The following is a 23,156-nucleotide window of genomic DNA, read 5'->3' as shown; positions in this document are numbered from 1 at the left end:
CACTCTCATGGACCCAGAAGTTAGGCCTGAGAGCAGCAGGCCAGGCCTGATATTCATCTGTGTTGAGCAGTGGGGGATCCGTTTGTGGCTGGTAACCTAGGGATGGGGGCAGAGGAAGAGAAGCTATACCTGGAAATTGGGGATGGGGTTGGCGATGGGGAGCCAGGTGGCCCTGGGATTCTCCTGGTAACGAAATGGGCCGTTGAAAGCCCGGGAGATGGCACTGAGGTTGAAAGCGCAGACAGCTGAAGCAGCAATGCTATTTCTGAAAGGTAAAAGGTGGTGGGTGTCTGCTCTCCCTGGGGTTCAACTCCCTCCTCTGACACCCGCTAACAGGCCTGCCCTTCAATGTAAGATCTCCAGGAAGGAGATTCCCCAGCCTGTGTTTTCCAGGGCAGTCAAGTGGGATGAGGTGGCAGGTTTGCCAGAACAGCCTGCTGGCTTCATTCAGGAGTCATGAAGTACTGAGTTGGGACAGGACTACAGAGAATCCCCAAGCCTCTCAGAGGTGCTGCTGTGGGCTTCTTCCAGGGCCACCACCCCTTCATGCAAGGCACGCTGCTTCCCATTAATAGAACCATAACCCATTCCAGAATGGTAAGCCCCCCAGTACAGGAGGCATAGCAATGCAGACATGAAGAAACAAGGGCTCACCAGGCTGCAACGTCAAGCTAGCATAAGCTCTGCCATGGCAGGAAAGGGAAAGGAATGACAGAGGGCCTGGACTCACACGTTGGTAGTGAAGACACCATAGATGAGGTCCTGCTCAGGCAGGTGGAAGGCACTCTGCAGCTCATTGTAGTAGAAAGGGACCTCGCCGGGGCGGGAGCAGTTGAGTCGAGCCTTCATGAAAGTGGTCCATGTGTCCTCCAGCAGAAAGCGGCCTCCCACATCATTCTTGCACACGCGGGCCACCCGAGAGTACACAGTGCGCCCACAGTCATGCTCCACCGCGTTCTCCCGCAGGAAGAAGTATGCAAACAGCCCGATGTCATAGGCTGCCACAAAGTTTGGCTCTTGAGATGGAGATGCAGAAGAGGAGCAAGGTGTGTGTCAGGCCAGCAAGGAAGAATAGAGGACAGTCAGGAGGATTTGACTCATTCAGTTCTCAAATGTACATCCTACCGCCCCCAACTTGGCAGCCCAGGGGCTTTAATCCTGTTCCCGCCTCCACTACTAAGTGCAGCAATAATAATTCATACCCATTACTCACTATGTACCAGATATGATCATAAGTACTTGAACCCCCACTTAATTCTCACTACAATGTATGAGATATGTGCTAGGACTGACACCACATTACAGATGAGAACATCACAGCCCAGAGAGATTTAAGTGCTTACTCAAGGCCACAGAGCTAGTTAGTGATGAGTAGGGGATTCTCCAAAGGGGGAGGGAGGGAGAGGCAGAGCATTCATATCACTCTCCTAATTTCTTTCCCCTAACCACTTTTTCTAACCAATCTCTATTTCATTTTCTCCAAATATCCTGCCCTTCATATGTCCTGGACATCTGTAATTTCATCTGGGGCCCACCCAACATGCTCCGGTCTTTCAACAGACATCTGCCCTACCTTGGCCCCTTTCGTGACTAAACAAGCCTGAGCCCCATATATAGATGGAGCAGGAACGAACACTGGCGGGGGTCAGAAGGAGGGGAGAACCATCTCGGGCTGTGCCAACTTACCATTGAGCCACTTGGAGTTATACTGGGCAGTACGGAGTGGTGGCCCACTGCCCAGGCTACGATAGATGGCAGGGTCCCGACCTGAGAAGTCGATGACCGTGGCTGCATAAAGCTCCCCTTGGGAGGAGATAACAGCTGTGGAGTTGTGTCTCGGGTCGTAGGGACAGCGAGCCACACCATTGATCTTCTCGATGGTCCGGCTGAGGTTCCCCACCTGTTCATGATGGGAGAAGGGAATGCTTTTCCATGCCTTTTTCACCCCAGAGTTGTTTCCTCTAGTCTCCTTCCCCCCCGCCCCCAGTATCCTCCCCACTGCCCACACACAAAGGGAACTGCCATCATGGAGGAGGAAGCCCTGTACCAACAGATGGACCCTCAAAGCGGACTCATAAAATATAGAGGGCCCCCAAACTCAAATTCCAGATGGAAAATAGTGTTGTTGTTGTTTTTTTAAAAAAATAAGTATGCCTCAAATATTTCATGGACACACTTATATTAAGATACCATTTATTGGCTGGACACGTGGCTCATGCTTATACTTCTACTCAGAAGGCTCAGATCTGAGAATCAGGATTTGAAGCCAGCCCAGGAAGGAAAATCTGTGACTTTTATCCCTAATTAACCAGCAAAAAACCAGAAGTGGTAGTATAGCTTAGAGTAGAGTGCCAACCTTGACCAAAAAAGTCAACCAGGAGCGTGAGACCCCTAGTTGAAGCCCCAGTACCAACCAACACACACACACACACACACACACACACACACACACACAAACACACACACACACACACACACACACACACACACACAGAGATACCATTAATTGTTCACCTGGAATTCAGAGCTAACTGGTCATACTTTTTGTTTTTGTTTTTGTTTTTTCGGTCCCACTCCAACAGGCAAGAGACCTCGTCTTGTGTCCTCTCTAGCTTACCTGCCCTTTTGCCCACTCACCTGTCTGCTGGAGCACACTGGGGAAAAGGCATTGGTGCCACACATAAACACCTTCCGGCCGGCGACAATCAACACTCGCACATAGTTCTGACACTCTTCCTGAGGAGGAAGAAAAGAGAGAGGGGTGGGAGAGAACAGAGAAAGAAAGAGAGAGGGAGACTCTGCAGGTAAAGTGCTGGAGTCTGTCCCCTACAACTCCATGCTAAGGTCCTACAACACCCCTTTGCGGATCTGTGGTGGGGGTGTCTCTTTTCCTCCCTCATCTAGGCCATGCCACTGGGGTAGGTGACCTCACACTCCTCTATCCCACAAACCTAGTGCAATCTGCAACAGGGCCTCCAGGACAGAAAGACACATACCTCAGTCTTCCCTTTGCTCTGGCACGAGCGACGCGTGTCCTCATTGGAGGCCCACTCTGTGGCCTGTGGGAGAAACACAGACATCACATGGCTTTTTCCTGACACTCCCCTCTAAGACAGGATGTGGTTGGCTTCTGGAGTGGATGGGATGCTGAGAGGTAGCAGCAGAAGACTGCGGAGTGTGGTTTCTGCTTACTACATCAGAGGACCAGGAAGGCCTGCCAGATACCCTCACCCCAGAGACTTTTAACAAGAAGATGCTCTTTCAGTCCAGTGCTTTGGCATCTCTACTTGGGGCCAGAGGCCCAGAGTACCCACTCTTGTAAGCTCCATTATCCCACACAGCTGCCCTAGAGAGCTGCAGGTGGCCAAGAAAGTCCTTTTATACTACCCCAGATCCTTTGGTGGGGGCCAGGAAATGTGTTGACATTAAAGTCAGATGTCCCTCATATGAGTACCCAATGGGGAAGGGTGTCTGTAAAGGCTATAGTTTTTAAAACCTTAGAAATAGGAGATTTAGGCCAGGTGCCAGTGGTTCATGACTGTGATCATAGTTATGTGGGAGTCTGAGACCAAGATGATTGTGGTTGGAGACCAGCATGGTCAGAAAACTGCACAAGACCCCATCTCAACCCATAGTGGTATGTGTCTGTCATTCCAAGGTAGGTGGGAGGATGAGATTGGGAGGATCAGGGTTCTAGGCCAGCCTAAGCAGAAAAGTCCTCGACATTCCATCTCCATAGAGAAGCTGGATGCAATGGTGACGGCCTGTGAACCCTATGACAATGGGTAGCCTCAAGTAGGCAGATGCTCAGGTGTATACCTGTTCAGGAAGTGAGACCTTATCCTAAAATAATCAGTAAAAACACGTCTGGGGGCATGGCTCAGTGGTATCTCACCAGCCTAGCTAGTGTGAGGCCCTGAGTTCAAACCTAAATACTGCCACAAAAGAAAAAATGAATGAAGTGAAATGGGAAATTTAATCTTCCCACTACAACCTTGCCAGGTATTGTTTCTCTCCTCCTCTTAATCTCTGAAGAAACTAGGCTTGAGTGGCCATCATGCAGATGGTTCATGGGAGAGCCAGGGCAATGGCTACATGATTTTATTCTTTACTCTACTGCCCTGAGGGGTGAGGATTTCCCTTTCCTCAATAACTTCCCTTCCCATGGCATCTCTGCTTCCCCTGTAGCATCTAGGCTGTCAGTATAGTTTTTGGGATACAACTTGTCTGTGCCCAGGACATTAGGAGATGGCTGTTTGCCATCCAGGTTCCCTGTCCCTTCAGTCTATTCTCTCTTTACCTTCTGAGTAGCTCTGAAGAGAAGCAATGTCTTATCTAAGCAATGTCAACAGCCCTGCTGTTCTATATGTCTGGGTCACATACATAACTATGAGTCTTTAACCTGTTCTGGAGACAAAGCCTGGAGCAAGCAGTTCTCCCAGCCACACCTGTTTTGAATTTCTAACAAAGCTGCTCCCAGCTGTGCAGATGCTGCCAGCACAGGGTAGAGGGAAGCTGGCCCCTGCTATCTCTGGGTTCAGGAGATGCAGGATAGCTTTGGTCAGACCTCCCTTGAGTGGACTAGGTTCGTCCTGCCCTGCTAGCTTGGGGCTCAAGGCCCTGCTTCTCAGCCTTAGAAAAAGGAAGATGACTTATGGCATCTATTACGTTTCATCTGATTGGAAATGACTCAGAACTGCTCAGAAATGGGACTGGGAAGGTATCTCAGTGGTAGAGTGCTTGCCTTGCATGCAGGAGGCCCTGATTCCTTAGCACCACATAAGCAGGAAAAGCCAGAAGTAGTGCTATAGCTCAAGTGGTACAGCGCTAGCCTTGAGCTGAAGAGCTGAAAGACAGTGCCAAGGCCCAGAGTTCATGCCCCACGACTGACAAAAAAAGAAAAAAGAAAAGAAAAGAACTGCTCAGAAATGACTGAATACTGTCATACCCATGAAAGGGAATCTATTAAGAATCCTCATAACCTCTGAGGGCAACAAAGAGCAATAACTCTGTCCTTTCTCACCCTTTGGCCTCCTTGGGATCCCTGAGCATAGGGACACATGGAAGGGCAGCTGTTCCTGAAGGGACAGGAATCCTATGGGAGCAGCGTGTTGCACACTAAAAAAGTCACATTGAGTGCAACAATAGGACAGGCATAGTGCCAGGGACCAGAGACAAGTTCTTTCTTTAATTCTTGAAACAGCCAGTAAAACATACAGCCTTTTTCTCTGTTTAAAGATGAGGAATCAGCAGAACACCACTGGCTCACCCCTATAAGCATAGCTACTTAGAAGGCGGAGATCTGAGGATTATGGTTCAAAGATATATGGCAGGAAAGTCCATGAGACTCTTATCTCCAATTAACCCACCCAAAAGCCAGATGTGAAGCTGTGGCTCAAGTGCTGGAGTGGTAGCCTTGAGCTAAAAAGCTAACAGACAGCACCTAGGCCCTAAGTTGAAGACCCAGGTTGGGGCGCGCGCATGTGCGCGCGCGCACACACACACACACACACTAATAATAGAAGATAAAGTTTATTGCTGGGCACCAGTGTCTCGTGCCTCCAATCCCATCTACTCAGGTAGCTGAGATATGAGGATCTCGGTTCTAAGCTAGCCCAAGCAGGTTATTTTAATTGGCTAGACTAGTTAATTGGTTATCTCCAATTAACCACCAAAAAGCCAGAAGTAGAGATGTAGCTCAAGTGGTAGAGTGCCAGCCATGAGCAACAAAAAAGCTCAGGGACAGGCCAAGCCCCAGGACTGGTACTACACACACACACACACACACACACACACACACACACGCATGCATGCATACACACATGAATGAATACATAAAGTTAAGGAATCTAAGCCCAGAAAGACTAAGCAATTTGCCCAGGGTTACTCACCTAGTAAGCAACAACCCTAGAGGCAAACCCAGACCACTAACATGAGCGCTGAACAGCTCTTTCTGCAGCATCTTGCAGCCTGTCACAGTGAACAGATTCTCTGAACAACAATTAACACCATATGGCCCCCCAAAGAGTATGGGTGTTTGTAATGATAACAGCACAGAATGGGCTTTTGGGAGTCATTTTATTTGAAAACTTATTTTTGTCATGGTAATGATGCACAGAGTTTTTTCAAAATATATGAAAAAAACAGAACCAAAAAAGCTAGAAACCTATTCTTTTTATAACCTAACCCCTTTCCTTTGGACAATGACTTCCACCTCTTTCAGCTGTTTTTCAGTTTCCTTTAATCCAATGTCCCAAAACTAGGCGCCCATCTCAGACCTCATCTGAGTCCTTGTCAGAGATGAAGATTTTCCCCATGTGCCGCTCTTCATTCAACCAGTCTAAAGAACACTCACGTCTCCCTTTTTCCTATTCTCCCATTATAATAATCTCATATTTTTAACTAAAGTCAACATCAGTATCTACATGATTGTAAATATGCAAAAATTGTTCACTGCTACAAGCTAGTACCCCAGATTTCACTGAATGTAAGTTACCATCAAGTTGTAATATGAGCCACAAAGAAAGAAAAGATGCTGTCAATTTTTTATCTAAGTTTTTGATGTAAAGTTATTGAAAGCTTATTTGGACATATTTTTATGACACACAGGTAGTTCTTGTAAATTAACAAGGTAAACAAAATTAAGTATCATTAACCTTCCTTAAATTAAGTGTTCATCTTCTCAGGAACATTTTCCTATTCAGAGCCATCAGTGCCAGCTTTTGTTATTGTCTTTATGTTTGTTTGCTGGTTTATTTAGAATATCTCTTTTTTAATTTCCCAAGTGTCAGACAAGCAGGATTTTTCTTCTTTTTTTCATATTTTTGTGCCAGGTGAGGGGTGTTTGAACTCAGGGGCTGGGCACTGTCCTTGAGCTTCATTTGCTTCTTTTGCTCAAAGCTAGTGCTCTAGACTTGATCCACAGTTCCATTTCCTTTTTTTTTTTTTTAAGTAGTTTACTGAAGATAAGAGTCTTACAGACTTTCCTGCCCAGGCTGGCTTCAAGCAGTAATCCTGAGATCTCAGCCTACTGAGTAGGTAGGATTACAAGTCTGAGTTACTAGAACCTGGCAGGCAGGATTCTTAGAGTGATCCACTCTAGTCTCTAGGACTTTCTTCCAAGCTACTGATCCCACTCTTCAACTTTGGATACAGGAACTTTGCTCTCACCTGAATATTCCCACAGAAGGTGTTCTGACAAACTAGAATTCTTGTTCCTTCTTTATATGATGCTACAATGACTATAAGGTCAAGGGGTTGCTGTGGTCCACTCAGAACAATAGGATTAACCACTAACATCACACCTGACCCAACCATGACAACTTCAACAGGACCAAAGTTGGATCAATAGTGGCTGGAAGATGTTTCCAATAGTACATTATCTGATTTCAGATTCATTAACATGTGCAAATAAAGCTGGGTGATGGTGACTCATGCCTGTAATCCTAGCTACTTAAGAGGCTGAGATATGAGTATCACAGTTCAAAGCCACTGGGGCAGGAAAGTCTGTGAGACTCTTAGCTTCAATAAATTACTCAGAAAAAGCTGGAAGTAGTGCTGTGGCTCCAGTGGTAGAGAGCTAGCCATGAGTACAAAGAGGTTCAGGGACAGTGTTCAGGCCCTGAGTTCAAGCCCCAGGACCAGCAAAAAAAATGTGTAAATGGTCATCCGAGAATCAACAAAATTCATATAATCTTGGGAGATTTCCTTTCTTGGAAAACTTTCTTTTTTTTCTTGTTACTAACAATTGCCTTGCTTTTTTTCATTTGTGTGTACCCATCACTGATTCTTTCTGAATGTCATAAAGATCTTACAAATCTATTCAATGTCTAATTATATGCATGAATGATTCAAATTACCTGTTTTCATTTGTGTTTTCATTCCCCAACCTCCATCTTTCTGTGTCAGTGGACCAGATGCTCTCGGGGCCTTCTGTTGGCTGTTAACTGGGATTTACCTTCTCTTTTCCATCTTTCTTGATTTACTGACTAATTTTAGTAGAATACCTTTCTGGTATCTACGTGAAAATGGTAAATCAAGAAATGTATGCATTATCCTGCCCATGTAATTGTAGCCCCTCTGTACAGTATGTTCTCAAATAAAATAAAATAATATTAAAAAAAAAAGAAAATGGTAAATCAATTTGTGTGTGTGTGTGTGTATGTGTGTGTGTGTTTGTGTGACAGAGAGAGAGAGAGAGAGAGAGAGAGAGAGAGAGAGAGAGAGAGAGAGAGAGAGAGAGAGAGAGAGAGAGAGAAAGAGAGAGAGAGAGAGAATGAGAAAGAGGGGGGTGGGAATATGCCATAAATTCGGGACCTGGGCATTGTCCCTTAGCTTTTATTCTCAAGACTGCACTACACTACTTGTGCTACAACTCCATTTCTGACCTCTTGGTGGTTAACTAGAGATAAAGAGTCTGATAGACTTTACTATCTTGGATGGCTTTGAACCACAATTCTCAGATCTCAGCTTCCTGAGTAGCTAGGATTACAGGTATAAGCCACTGGCTCCCAGATGGATCAATTTTTGATTACATGGCTAATTCTCTCTTTACATCTGATTGTTTTGGTACAGAATTATAGGTTGAAAATAATCTTTACTTAAATTTCCTTAAAATTTTAATATTTTATGCAAGAAGTAATATCCAACCTATATTATTGCAGTACATTTCACTGAAAAAGTATTGAAAATGTGTTATTCTATAGATGTAGAATTCTATATTCTTTTGGCATTACAATTCTGCACCCAATTTTGTTATTGCAGCACATCTCTAATTGATTCTGTATTAACCCTCACGTGGCCCCTTCCCTGAAACCAGCGGGTTGTTGGATGTCCCTAGCGTTTGAAGCACCTCCCAGCAGCCTCTGCTTTATCTGGCCTACAGTTACTCATTTCCTGCTTTCCATTCTACAGTAATTGGGCCTGGAAGAATGGTACCCAATTGTCATGCCTCAAAGTCTGTTTTAGAGGATAGTAGCTAGGTTTTTAGATATTATTATCCCAAATGCATCTTTTGTATCAGTCTGGTAGAAGGAAGGGAGGCAGGACTTGCCCAAGCCTTCAGGCTCTTCATGGGCTGGATTCCAGGCAGCAGCAGCACAATAGGCTCTGCAGTGGGGTTGTCCAGGGATCCAGGCACCCCAGCCTCTCCATGAACAGGTTTCAAGTTTTCTTCAGGTTGCAAGTCTTCAAAACATTGCTGTTCCTCCATGACTTCCATTTTCATGGGTCCAGAAAGGTGTGAGGTATCCTCAGCAGCAGGGGTCTGGGCGGCTGCCAGCATCTTGTTCTGGCATCCTGTGCCTTCACCTGCAAGGCACAGCAGAAGCTCCTTCAGCTCCTCCTTCTTCTTCTCCTTCTTCTCCAGGGACAGTTGGCTGACACACTCGTCTTTCTCCCGATACAGTTTATCCAGGACTTCCATCTGTTCTTTATAGAAAACAATGTTCTTTTCAGTGGCAGTCATGTGTTCTGACAGCTGGCTGCATCAAAGTTGGAGGTCATCCACTTGACTATGGTAGTCCACCTTGTCAGGCAGGTCATTGGTGAAGCAGATTTTCAGCTTCTTCTTGGGTGCCGGTGTGCCCTGCTTCCTCTTCTCAAAAAGGCTATAGGCCCAGCTGTTAGAGAAGAGGGTCTGGTGTTCCAGCTTTCTCTGGCACTGGACTGCCAGGTTCTTCAAGCATTTCATAGAGGGCCTACTGTTCCTGCAGTTGCCGGCTGCACTTCACCTTCTTTGTTTCAGCAATGGATAGAGCTTCTAGATAAAATTTCCACCTGGTTTGTGAGTTGTTTGTGTCCTCTGGGACAGTCATATTAGGGGGAGTTGCCTCCTCACCTCTTCTTTACCTTCCCTAGGGAAGACTAGGAAGCTCAGCTGGGCCCACAGCTGCTTATTCTCATGTCTTGTTGCCTCCAGGCACTTCATAGTGTCCGGTAACTTTTTACTTTCCATCTGGGCCTCCAATTTGCTCTGCACCTGTTCCTGCTTCAACTGCTCCAGCAGCTGGGTCTGCCTCAGCAGGTGCTGCTGCAGGGACTCCTTCTCTGAGGTCAGCTGCTGACTGGAGGTCATGTGCTGTTCACAGGTGGCTCAGAGCTCTTGCAGCTGGGCTAGGTACTGATCATTATGCTCCTGCAGATTCTGAGCTGTTTGGCTCTTTAACTCAGCGATCTCTTTTCTCCTCATTTCTTCTCTAGCTCCATCCAGCTTCTCTTGCGTATCTGTCTTCACCTGCTGCTTAGAGTGTAGAACACTAGCAAGCTCCTCCTCCTTCTCAGCCTATTGAAGGTATCCTGCAGCTGGGTCAGCTGATCTTTCAGCTCTCAGTTATGCATGAATGTGCATTTCACAGTCACATGTTCCTATTCCATTGTCTTGAGGATCTTGTGCTGATCCTCAGCATGCTGATCCCAATCCTCAGCCTTCTTCTCCAGTATCCACAGCCGCTGCTCCTGCTCCAGGTTCTGGAGATTGAGGCTCTGGTTTTCCTGTATCTGGATGTGAAGTTGTTCCTCCGGGTTCTTGAACTCTTTCTGCAACTGGAAGGCCTGGGCCTGCAGCTGCTGCTCAGCCTGAGGTGGCCCTGCAATGCAGGGGGCTGCAGAGGCGGCGGCTCTGCCAGCTACTTTCTCAGTTCCAACAGCTCTAGGTCCAACAGCTGCCTCACCCCTTGCTCTTTCTCCTCTCTCAGTTGCTCATCTGCTCCAAGAGCTGCTGGACCTTCTCCTGCCACCTGGAGCTCTCCACCCTCAGGTCTTCCACCAAGTTCTCTCTCTCCAACTTTAATGTTGTCAACAACTCATTCAGATTGTCCATTTGTCTTTCCAACTCTGCCTGCTCCACTAGTGCTTGTTGAAACCCGTGAACTGTGATCTTCATGTCTGCCTTCTGTGTCAGAAACACTTCCAGCCTCTCCTGCAGCTCAGTGTTCTCTTCCTCCAGGCCATCACAGCTTCTGCCCTTTTCCTAGAGCTGCAGCTTCGCGTTATTCAGGGATTTCATGAATTCTAGGTTGTTCTTTTTTTCTTTTCTTTTCTTTTCTTTTTTTGTCAATCGTGGGGCTTGAACTCTGGGCTTGGGTACTGTTCCTGCCCTCTTCAGCTCAAGGTGAGTGCTCTACTGCTTGAGCCACAGCACCACTTCCGGTTTTCTAGTGGTTTATTGGCGATAAAAGTCTCATGGAGTATGCTGCTCGGGCTGGCTTTGAACCGCAATCCTCAGATCTCAGCCTCCTGAGTAGCTAGGATTACAGGCGTGAGCCATTGGCACTCAGCTCTAGATTGTTCTTGTTGGTCTCATTCTGCGTGGTGGAGACTGCAGTCAGTGTCATCTCTAGCAGTGTGACCCACTGCTCTGAAACCTGCAGGCAGCTTTCAAGATCTTGGTGTTCCAGGTCTCTTTCATTGGCCACCTGCTGCATGTGGGCCAGGGCAGATTGTAAGTCAAATTTTTCTAAAACCAACATCTGTATTGATAGCTTGTGGAGCTCCAGCTCTGTTTTCAGAGCTTCCTGCACACAGGCCATCTTTTCATTTTCTTTTACCTGTTGTTCCTGCAGGTCTTTATTTTCCTCTTCAGTTGTTCGACCTCATTCCACAGCTGTTGGCTTCTTATTCTGCTAGAGTCCAGGGCAAGCACCAGGTGTTGGTGCGCCTTTCCAGGCCCTCAGTGTTAATGGGACCCGTGATACTCTTGACCCTGGCAGCTCTGGCAGTGCCCAGTGGAGGGATAGAATCAGGGTCTGCATGGTCTTTGGTCACACCCTCAGTTCAATTACAGTCCCTAGGGGTGTTTGTCTTGGGATTACCTGCCTTCGAATATTCTTTTTCTTGGAGTCTGCATTAGTATTCCAGGACAATTCTGTTGTAGGAATTCTTGCAGTAGTTTCTTTCCAGCAGCTAATTTTTTCTGTCTTGTTTGCACTGGGATGGGGAAGCGGGGCACATTCCCAGGCTCTGAAACTATCTCTAGTCTCACAATTACCACCTTAAATCACCTTGATTCTCTTTATTACCGTGTATCACTTTTACTTCTCTCAACTGCTGGTAGTCATATAAACCAATAGAGGAGAATGCCAGTGCTACTAGGAAGCATGGGATGTGGGCATGGCCTCAATTCTTGTATCCTATTGGCTAGAATGAAAGATGAAAAAAATAGGAAGTGTGGCCAGGATCTTGTGATCCAGGTTCAATGACAGCTGCACCTGCAGCCCCTTCCCTATCCACACCACCCACATGAGGGACAGTTAGGGACCAAACTCTACCTGGGTGCCTGCACAACTCTACTGGAGACCATGACCATGACCATGTAGCAATCCTGCTACAAACTTTCATGACCAGGGTTGGGGATATAAGATCCCAGAATTCAGGTGGGTGAATAAAAAAGGGACAACAGGGACAGTGCATCATGGTACAGTCCCTTTCCTCATTTCACAACCTGGCCCCAAATATTTGTGTCTTAGAAATCCCTCCATCAGAGGTAATTGAATTGGACTAGTTCATCTTTCCCTGTGAGTTCATGTCCTGTATCACCTGATAACTGGCTCTCTGGAGTTCAGCCCATCCTTGCTCTAATCCTTTGCTGCATATGGGAAAGCACCTTCTTGTGGTTCTCAATATGGCTTTGAACATGGCCACCTGGAAAACAGGTAGAGAGGTCTCACAGAAGGCATCCAGACACTAATTTTTCTTTAAAATTCTATTTTGCTTTCTCTCACTAAGATTTCTAAATGATGCACCAGCCTCTAAGGCTACTACCTGTATTTCTAACTACTTGGGAGGCTGAGATCAGGAGGATCTTAGTTCAAAGCCAGGTCTTATCATTCAATATTTGCACTTAGCCTGGCTGCTGGAAGTTGAGATGAGGATTTCACTTCTTTATGCCTGAGTCACCCAGGGCAGAAAGACTCCATTTTAACAGAAGCTTGATACGGTGATTCACACCTGTAATCTTAACTGCTTCCTGCCATTCTTCCAAGATCTTTCAGCCTCCCGCAGCAGTGGTCAACTTCTTCTGACTATGATCAAGATTTTTTGGAAAGTCAATCACAAACTGATCCCAGATCCATCCGGACAGAGGAATGTGATTCTGTAGTCGGTAACTCCTTCCTTTCTCTACCAAAGATAAAATTACTTTCATGTAGGACGGCCTTGCTATCTTCCCAATACTCCCTACTAGTTCCTGAAGCTAGAAATTGCATGTCAGATGGTCAGTCCAAAAACTGAATCACTGTCCAGATCTGCCAATGTCTTTAACAACTGTAGTGTGTCTAAGTCATAGCTCTGCCTTCCATAAAATCTGGGAGGCTGGAGAGCAGCAAGAAAAGATACAGTACCAGGTTGCAATGCTGAGACTTGTCAGTCTCTGGTCTCATTATGACATTTAGGTTCCTCAGCCAGAGTTGATCCACATGCTGGGGCATGAATAGGAGCTAGGCTTCAGTGGGCTGCTTCTGGTCTTCCTTCAGAGCAGACTTTCACCTGTCTCCTTGTGTTCAACCTGGTGGCTGCAGTCCCTGCTGCTCAGGCCACAGACTACCCACTTGTTTGTGTTTTTCATCATTGATAGGAAAGTAGCAGCGGTGGCAGTAATAGTGATTCATAGCAGTGAAAGCTCTAGGATTTTTTTATGCCAGACCTGGGGCTTGAAATCAGGGCCTGGGTGCTGCTGAGCATTTTTGCCAAAGGCTAGCACTCTACCACTTGAACCACTTTCAGTTCTTTTGGTGCCTCATGGAGTTGAGTCTTGGACTTTCCTGCTGGGACTAGCTTTGGGCTTTCATCCTCAGATATCAGCCTCCTGAGTAGCTATGATTACAGGCATGAGTCACTGGCATCTGGCTTTTATTTAGAATTTTCAGAGTATTTATTCTTCTATGGTTTTCTAGGTTCTGACATTGCTCTGAAGAATTCTGATATGATGCTGACTCTCCGTCTTTTGTAGTAGCTTTTTTGGTTTCTGGAAGTCTTTTAGGATCTTCTATTTATGAACAGTGGCCTGAATTTCACACTGGGTGTTTATTGTCTTTTGAGAACTAAGTCAGCCTTTTCTATTTGAAGATTCATTTTAACAAAGTTTTTTTTAAATGTTATTTCAGTCTTAATTTCTACTTCACCTTTTTGCCTTTTTCTTTCTGTGTTTCTGTTTTTGTGTGTTTGTGAGTGTGTGTGTACAACTATTACAAATCCAATCCACTGTTGGCTCTTGTGCAATGATCTCCTAGTTTTCTGTTAGTTCTCTCTTATTTTTGATTTATTGTTTGTTTTTTAAATTTCTTGTACATTTTTCTTCAACTTAATCTTTTAATCCTATAATTCAATTCTTCTTTTCCCAATTGCATTTCTAATTTGAAATTTATTGGTTATACACAAAATGCTTTCATATTTCAGAAGATACTAATTTTTTGTAATTAAATTTTAAAACATTTTCTTATATTGCTTACATTATCTCTGTTACAGCTTCCTTCATTTCTTTATTTGCTTATTTTGGTCTTCACTTTCATTTATTTCCTCAAATGTCTGATGATTATTGACTATTCATACATATTTAAAAATAAATCACTAACCCTTTCCCACTGAAAGGAACCAATGCTTCTTGAAGAAATGGCTGATTTCAGCAAATGTCTGGGCCAGCAAATGCTCAATTCCACAATATCCCACACTCCAATTTCTGAGCCTATCTAAGGCTTCAGCTTGCCTCTGTAAGGCATTCTGCTCTACTAAGTCAGGATGATCACTCCATCCACTTTCCACTTCCAGAAGGCACCGAATCTCTTCTCCGATGATGTCTCATATTTCATACTACAATATGAATATATGCCTATTGAAATTTCTCACTTTTGATGGCTATCAATCAAGGAGTGTAATTTGACATATACTATCAACTTTCCATGCAGAAACTCCAGGGTGATGATCTCTAGTAGCTGTGTGGTTCAAGTTTTTTAAGAATAGATGAGATACCCAGAGACATGAATCAGAGAGTTTCCTTGTGAATTCAGCAACTTTCCTGGACACATAGAAGCCAGACAGAGATAATGGCTGAGCATCAGCACATCTGAGCACCATTCAGTAGAGTTTAAACTTCCAACAAATCTATGTTGTGGCCATCATCCAAGCTTAGAGAACGCAGAGAACTCAGGAATCACCCCAATGACAACCCAGGTCCTAACAAAACTTATCATGGAATCCTGAGATCATGAATCTGTTACAACTGCCCTGCATCCACATCATCCTCTAGACCTACTCTGGCAAAGATTGCTCCTGAGCTCCTAATTGCTGAACCAAGATAGCTCATCATTCTGGCTTCTCAGCCCCCTGACACAATGTCACTGATCACTGGCCTCCTTTTCAAAATTTTCCAAGACTAATTGATTGGGTTAAGCTGGTAACAACAATGCAAGTGAGCTGATTTAAGCTGACTTAATTCCCCTACTCATCCCCTACTTCTCTAATCCCTCCTCCACCTTAACACACACAACTGCTCGGTTTCAGGCTGCCCCTCCTGCCTATGATTTCGATTTTCCTTAAGGAATAGCAGTTTACATTAATTGTTTAATAGAGGTCAGGTACTTAGAATCCCTTTAATGGATACCGGTTTGCATAAACTGTTTGCATTTAGATTTTACTTTAAGGAATGTTAATTATTTAAGCTATCAATAAAACATCGGGTTTTACGTTTGCTTAAGTCATACCCTGGAACCAAGTGGGAGGCTCAATTGGCTCTCTAATGAAACCTTAAAACCCATGTGCATCCTTGCCCTTGACAGGGCAGTCCTTGGTCAGTTGCTTATAATTAGACTGAAAGCTTAGAGCAGGGGCTAGACACCTCCAGTGAAGGCAATGGCAGGATCCTTACTGGCGCGACACTTTTACAGTCAAAACTCAAAAGCTAGGATTTTCTCCCCAGGCCAGACAGCAGACACAAAGGAGCCACTCTGAGAATCAGAAGCCAAGGTCTCCAGTCTTGTTGAGAGGGCATTGGATGGCCTGTCCCAACCTCTTGTTTATTTTTTCTCCTCTGTGGCCACAATGTGAACACAAAGTATATTTATTTTTCTCCTTGCATTTCTTAGGAGAATCCAGGCTGTACTTTGAGGATAGGTCCCTAAGTGACATCCCGGGAAAGGTGGTAAACCCAGTTCCTGATCCTCTTGAGGCTGTTTTTCTGAGAATACCCCTGAAGCTGAATCTCTGCCTCTAGAATCCAGGAGAAAGTAAGCCAGAATCTAAGAGGCAACAGTGTTTTTCAGAACCTGGTGATTCTGTTATATAGCCATCAGTGGCCAAGAAAGCACCATTCCCCTCCTAATTCACAACATCCAGCTGTGCATGTCAGAAACCCAGCTTCATCTCTGTGGTCTAAACACTGTTAATTTGTTAATTTGACCCACACCGAGGGTCACCTTACACAGAGCTAGCATATCTGAAGATCCTGGAGCTGTGTGATGTTGTGGGCCTGTGTGATCTGCTACCTGAAGATCCCTTCCTATTTTCACCCCCATGTCTTCCAGTAAAGTCTCCCCATGACTTGCCAGGACAACTCAATGGTCTCCCAATTAGCTTCTCCACCCTTAGTCTCTTTCTTGGCCCAGGTGATCAAATGGTGAAGCCTGTTCATGCCACTTCTCTGCTTAAGTCACTAGTGGATTCCCATTGCCCTTCAGAATAAAATTTGGCCCCCCTCATTTCAGCAATGAAGCACCTCACAGCGAGGCTGCTCTGTCTCTTCCAGGCCTCATCTCCTATCCTTACCCCACTGCCATCCTCTGATCCTGACCCTCAATGCTGTGTGCTATTTTACACCTCTCTTATCCCCTTCCCCGCCTGGAAAACACATCCTTTGAGCTCCAGTTCAAAGGCAGCAACTCTGGGAAGCCTTTGCAGGTCCTGCTGGGCCCAGAGGGTTCCTTGTGCATCCAGGCCACCGCTCCCACAGCACTGCCATTATTTCTCTCTCTTCCATCCTTGGCCCCTCTACACAGAGGGTCTTCATTGACAGACCTTAGGAATCCAATAAAGTCAAATGCCTGGTGCTTAGGGAAGCCCTCCTGGACTTGTGGCCTCCCCTTCCCCCCACCCTACTTTGAACCTTCTCTGCCCTGACTTCCTCGGTCCCTGACCTGCTGGGTTAAGTTTCTATAGATTCCACTTAGAAACTAGGTTCTATACTAGCTACTGGCTACTAGCAATGCCACAGAATGACCAAACTAGCAAACCACAGAATGTTGTCTCTGGGAACCAGCCCAGGCCTCAGGAACATATCATACGGTCCACCTCTAAAAAAGGGAATTTACATATGATCTGTTTTTTTGGGGGGGAGGGAGTGTCTGATTGTGAGGCCTGAACTCTGGGCCTGGGTGCTGTCCCTCAGCTCTTCAGCTCAAGGCTAGCGCTTTACCACTGAGCCACCTTCCCAGCTCCTTACATATGATCCTGAGTCCAAGGGATAGACTTTACCTTTGAAACTCAAATGCCTACTACCATAATCTAATACCAGACTTGGGTTTTAGTGAGCATTCACTAAATGTTTATTGGAGGGATGGTTGGATGGACAGATAAGCAGATAGGCAGATTGCCCAGTAAAGGGATAAATAGAAGGATAAATGTATTTTTCTTGCAACTTTTCCTTATTCCTCCTGACCCCTCCCTTTCCACGAAAATAACTTCATACGGTCCTTTGATAGCCATCCCAGAGTTGCAGTGATCGCATAGAGTGTGGACTCAGGTTGGAAAAAAGGAGACCAAAATGTCACACTAGCTTATCCTTCCCTATCTGCCCACTGTGGTGAAACTCAATGCCAAATAGTCCAGCACTGGATAACCTTTTGAATTCTAATTAGATTGCATGCACCACTTATCACTTTTCCTGGAGGTCAAAGACTGTCCTTCCTGTACCTCCAGTCCCCAGTTCGGTTTTGATGTCCAGTCAGTGCTCAATGAGTGCTCGAAAGTTGGGAGATGAAGCCTTCTAAACATGATAAGTGAAGCTCTTCTCTCACTGAGGAAGAGATGATTGTCCTTTGGAATGTTCAGCCTCTGCGGAGATGGTTTGGCATCTGTTTCTCAATCTGGGATAACTGTTCTGGATCAGGGAGTCCCATTAAAAAGTCTCTCAGAGCACTTAGGGAATTATGCTTGGGGAGTCTTTCTTGGCAACAGATAATAAATCAATCACAGCTCAGTGAAAATGAATTAGAACGGAATCACTTAGGCCAAGCTAAGAAGGGAACCAGGGATACCCTTTTCCTAGAGGCCCAAACTCAAGAGAGCTTCCTGTGGACTTAGAATTCCCAATAGTCCCAGTTTTCTCAGTACAACTCCAGTTTTAACTCAGAAATGGATGGATCTCAGAGGCAAACAGGGTCAGGTGAATTTTGTGCATCTGTCCAGTCAAAGAGACAGTTGTTCATCCTGACCTGGTGCTCATTTTCTCACCAGCAGCTTCTCTGAATTATGCAAGAGCCTTGTATGCAGCACCCCTATGTGTATGTAGGCTGCACCCCACTCCCAAGTATATCCCCAGCAGTGACTTTAATAACAGGCTCTGAGGCCATGGCCAGATGGGAAAGGGCAGATGTCACCTGCTGTGAATATTAGGGGCTGAATTCTGAATATCACATCTCAGGTTGCTACCCTCCCGTCTCCTTGCCCTAACTTCCAAATACAGGAAATTTCAGGAAGAAAACTAAATGTACCTGAAGGAGGGAGACATTGGCAAGGCTGAGTCTGAAGAGGTAGTTCCTGTAAAAAGAGAAACAGAAAACATAAGGCACGCTAGGTTTGTAGGCAGGACCCTACCCCAGGAAGAAGTCTCCTGGTTCAGGATTCATGGGGTGCCAAGACTATGTTGACTGCAGAGGACCTATGGTAGGCCACTGTCCAGGGAGAACATCACTTCTTGTTAGTATATTAAAATGTCTTGTAGCTCTAGCAATAGATAGAGAAAATCCCATTTTATAGATGAGGAAACAAGTTGCATCAATGGTCTGGGTCACATAGACAGTAACTCTCAGATTTGTCTACCCCCTCGAGTCCTGTGCTATATCTGGTCCTAGCTAACCCAGCAAGCATAGGGAGGAAACTCCTCATTCTACTGTTAAATAAGTTACAGGAGACCATTGTTTAGATTAAGCTCCTAGGTCCCAAAAGTACTAGGTCCCCAAAGAGCAGACAGAGAATCGGTCATGCTAAAGTTTCCAAAACTGATCTTCAAAGAAATCAGGAAAGAGAGAGAAGAGCCAAAATTTCCAAATGGACTAGTTTCAACTGGCACAATAGTTACATTCTGTCTGCCTTGATCTGACACCAAAGCAGGTACTGATGTCACCTGATGTTAGCCACAGTTATTTTTCTGTTGTTCTGTCTCCACTCTACAAGAAGAACTTTGAAATGGCCAATCTGTTTTTAGTTCTTTGTTTCTGCTTTCTTTAAGAGCCATTTTTTGTCTATAAAATGAATGTCTTTGGCTCAGCCCCATCAGAACCTGTGTGTGTGTGTGTGTGTGTGTGTGTGTGTGTGTGTGTGTGTGTGTGTGTGTGTGAGACAGAGAGAGTGAGAGAGACAAAGAGACAGAGAGACAGACAGAGAGAGTACTGGGGCTTAAACTCAAGAATTGGGCACTGTCCTTTAGCTTTTCCCCTCAAGGCTGACACTCTACCGCTACATCTCCACTTCTGGTGTAGTTCAAGTGGAAGTAAGGTTCTCATAGACTTTCCTGGCTTGGAACTTTGATCCTCGGATCTCAGTCTCCTGAGATCTAGGACGACAGGCATGAGCCATGGGTACCTAATCCCAAACACTTATTTTGTTTTATGGAATAAAGTGTTGCATAATTCCAGTTAATATCCAAAAACTGAACTTGTAACTTTCTTCTGACTTCATCTTTTCCAACCTTGGAGCCTGTTTCTGTTCACATGTAACCCCAGGAGCTCTTTCTTGAAGGGACTCAAACCAGCTTCCTCCTTGCTGGCCCCCACCCTGAGCACTATGCCTCACTATACAGGCCCCCAGAATCCCGTTTGCTTTCTTATTGCCTGTAGTCAGTGACTCCTCTAGATCTGACTTCTCCATGGCTCTCTTCCTGGACCACCTACCTTGTCTCCTGAAGTCCAGTTACCTCCCTCCTCTGCCTCACCTCCAGCCTCTACAGCACTGCCAGTAACATCTTCCTCAAACACTTTTTATCCAGCAGCTGGCTGCTCACGTGCTTTAAATAGCAATGGTTATTTAAATATTAAATATTTAATAGTGTTAATAGTGGGAGCCGGTGGCTCATGCCTGTAATCCTAGCCACTCAAGAGACTGAGATCTGAGGATCATGGCTCAGGAAAGTCCGTGAGATTCTTATCTCCAATTAACTACAAAAAAATATAAGTAAGCTGGAAGTGGAGCTGTGGGTCAAGTAGTAGAGTGCTAGCCTTGAGTGAAAAAGCAAAGGGACAGTACCCAGGCCCTGAGTTCAAACCCCAGGACCAGCAGGAAAAAAAGTTTAGACACTGAGAATTCATAAGGATCAGGCATTGCTCAAACCACTTTGTGTGGACTTTAGAGCCAGAGGGCTACTCACAGGGACTCAGAACTCAAGGAGTCATAAGGGTGGCATACCCGCTGGGTCAAAGTGCCACAGAAAAGTGATTTTTAAACTCAAGGTTCAGACCCTATGACAGACAGGCAGAATTCCAGCTGAGCCACTTGCGAGGGCTGTCTATGGATCTCAGTGCCCACATCTGGAAAATGGAGGAGTCAATGCCTGGCTTTCTTATTTCAGAGGCTGATGAAGACTCATTAAAAGTCTTTATTGTCAGGTACCAGTAGCTTACACCTGTAAGCCTAACTATTCAGGTGGTTGGGATTTGAGGATTACAGTTCAAAATCAATCTGGGCAGAAAAAATAAGAGACTCTTATCTCCTATTAATCATCAAAAAGCTAGAAGTGGTAGTGTGGCTCAAGTGGTAGAGAGCTAACCTTTAGCAAAAAACTAAATAAGAGCACAAGGTTCTGAGTTTCAAGCCTCAGTATCAGCACAAAAAATAAATAAATAAAGGAAAAGAAAAAAAGAAAAAAAGTGTTAATAACAAACAGAATTAAAAATCTTGGTCCCCCTCCAAAGACTTTCTTCCTCTTCTTTTTCTTTTTTTTTTTTTCTCTTCTAAGCCATTCCTCTTTGGGTTCCAGAACTTTTTAGGAATAATTACTTTAGAAAGTTCTGGCTCACCTTAGCTGTGCTGAGAAATGAGGAGAAAGTTGTGAAGTGGGCCAAAATGGGAAGGAGGGGCCCTGCTGAAGGAAGCCAGGGCTGCAATTGGACACCTCTGATAGGGAGATCCTCTCCCAGTTCTGGTTGTTGGCCCAGGTCCCATTCAGCTTCTCTGCTGTCCTGGGGCTGGGCAGCCTCACGGATGACCTTGGCTCCAGGCCTCAGCTGCTCCCCCCAAATCCCCTCCCCAGCTCCTTGGCAGGGCTTCCCTGTGCCACACTCCTGGACTGGGGACAGATGGGCTCCAGCTTATGGCTCTGCCCCAGCTGTGCGCTCAGGTAACACTGGCATCTGCTCACAGCTTTAACAAATTAGGGGAAACATTCCATCACTTGGTTCATCTTTATCCCATCAAAAATCATTCATCACAACATCCCAGCCGGCGCTTCTGAGAGCAAAGAAATCTCTCCAGCCTATCTCATCCTCCAGTCTGTAGGGAACAAAGCAGGATTATAAATTGATTTTTTTAATTAAAAAAAAAAGAAATCCCTAACCTGAATTCTTGAGGTTCATGAGGTTTGGGAAGAAGGAGAAAAAAAAAGTCAGGTAGAGAAGAAGGAAAACAAGAGGAAAAATTTACAAGGATCCATAACAAATCATAAGACACCAGCCCAGAGTGGACTTTTTCTCTGTCTAGGCTCAAAGACCCAGGACAAAGTATGCTTTCCAGCTGTGGAAGGGAAGCTTTCAAACATACCTACCCATAAAAAAAAAAAAAACAACAACAAAAACCCCACCATTTACAGGGTATGCCTGCAGTGTGACTACAGGCAGGACTCTTAAACTCTGTTAAGTGCTGGTTCCTAAAATAGGGGCCTCACAGAATTCACTTTCTAAGACAATGGTAAAGACTGGATAATTTTCTGCATGCACGGTTTACGATACGTACTGGATTATTTGGTTCACATATGCTCTGCGATGTGTATTAGCTGATTTACCACATAAAAGTACATAAAATAATAACATTGCTGGGCACATGGCAGGTGCAGAATGAAAGATAGCTTTCAAAATGCTTCCACAAGGTTCAGAGAGGAGTCTCTAGATGCTACTCTTTGGGTTTGAAAAGTGCATATGCAAACGTGAAATCCCAGCTGGGCAGAAGGATGACATGAATGTCAGCTTCTGAATTATAATGTGGCACTACAGTTATATAAGATGATACCACTGGGGGACCCTGGGCAAAGGGTACATGGGATCTCTCTCTATTATTTCTTATAACTGAATGTAAACTCATGTTAAAGTACAAAAGAAAAATGATTATTTCTCTGTCAGAAATTAAGGTCCATTGCCTTGTGTGCCTACATCTGTAGAAACAATGAGGGAAGGCCTCTCCAATCTGTGTTTCAGTGTTCTATTAAGAAGGTCCACCTAGGTGGAGCTAGGTTACACCCCCAGGAGGGATCCTACTGGTGTGAGGGGGGTGTGTGTGTGTGAGCCTTGCTTTTCACTGAATAATCTTTTTCTCATTCTTTCTTTTTCTTTTTGTGCTAGTCCTGGGGCTTGAACTCAGGGCTTGGTGTTGACCTTGAGCTTTTTTTTTTTTTTAAGGCTAGTGCTCTAACACGAGCCATAGCTCCACTTTCAGCTCCTCGGAGCCTTCCCCTCTCCTTGCCCCGTTTTGGTGGCTAATTGGAGATAAAAGTCTCCTGAGCTTTCCTGCTTAGGCTGGCTTCAAAATGAGACCCTCGGATCTCAGCATCCTGAGTAGCTAGGATGACAAGCATGAACCACCAGCACCCAGCCTGGGTATCCTTTTGTAACTCTTGCATGTTAATACCATAACACATAATGCTGGTGCAAAATAATTTTAGAGCTTTGTTTAAATGAAAAGAAAATACATTCAACCCCAACTTTTCACTAGTCCTGTATAGTGGGCTGCACTAAGACTGTAACTCAGAC

General features: G+C 45.2%; 1 protein-coding gene across 2 annotated transcripts in view; it reads right to left on the bottom strand.

Moving 5' to 3' along the window:
- The window catches only part of Sema5b (semaphorin 5B), a 44,897-nt gene that overhangs the window by 14,832 nt on the left and 6,909 nt on the right, over nt 1-23,156 (bottom strand). For both annotated transcript variants that reach the window (XM_070030066.1, XM_070030065.1), the window contains exons 3-8: nt 18,696-18,741; nt 2,997-3,059; nt 2,638-2,736; nt 1,687-1,900; nt 731-1,016; nt 130-265 (exon numbers count right to left, since the gene is read on the bottom strand). In XM_070030066.1, coding sequence (XP_069886167.1) covers nt 130-265; nt 731-1,016; nt 1,687-1,900; nt 2,638-2,736; nt 2,997-3,059; nt 18,696-18,741 — 844 coding nt within the window. The remainder of the gene's footprint in view (nt 1-129; nt 266-730; nt 1,017-1,686; nt 1,901-2,637; nt 2,737-2,996; nt 3,060-18,695; nt 18,742-23,156) is intronic.

This window comes from Dipodomys merriami, unplaced genomic scaffold (genome assembly GCF_024711535.1).
Source record: "Dipodomys merriami isolate MVZ:Mamm:240054 unplaced genomic scaffold, mDipMer1.0.p SCAF_2, whole genome shotgun sequence".
NCBI classification, from domain to species: Eukaryota; Metazoa; Chordata; class Mammalia; order Rodentia; family Heteromyidae; genus Dipodomys; species Dipodomys merriami.
This window is presented reverse-complemented; position numbering and strand designations above follow the sequence as displayed.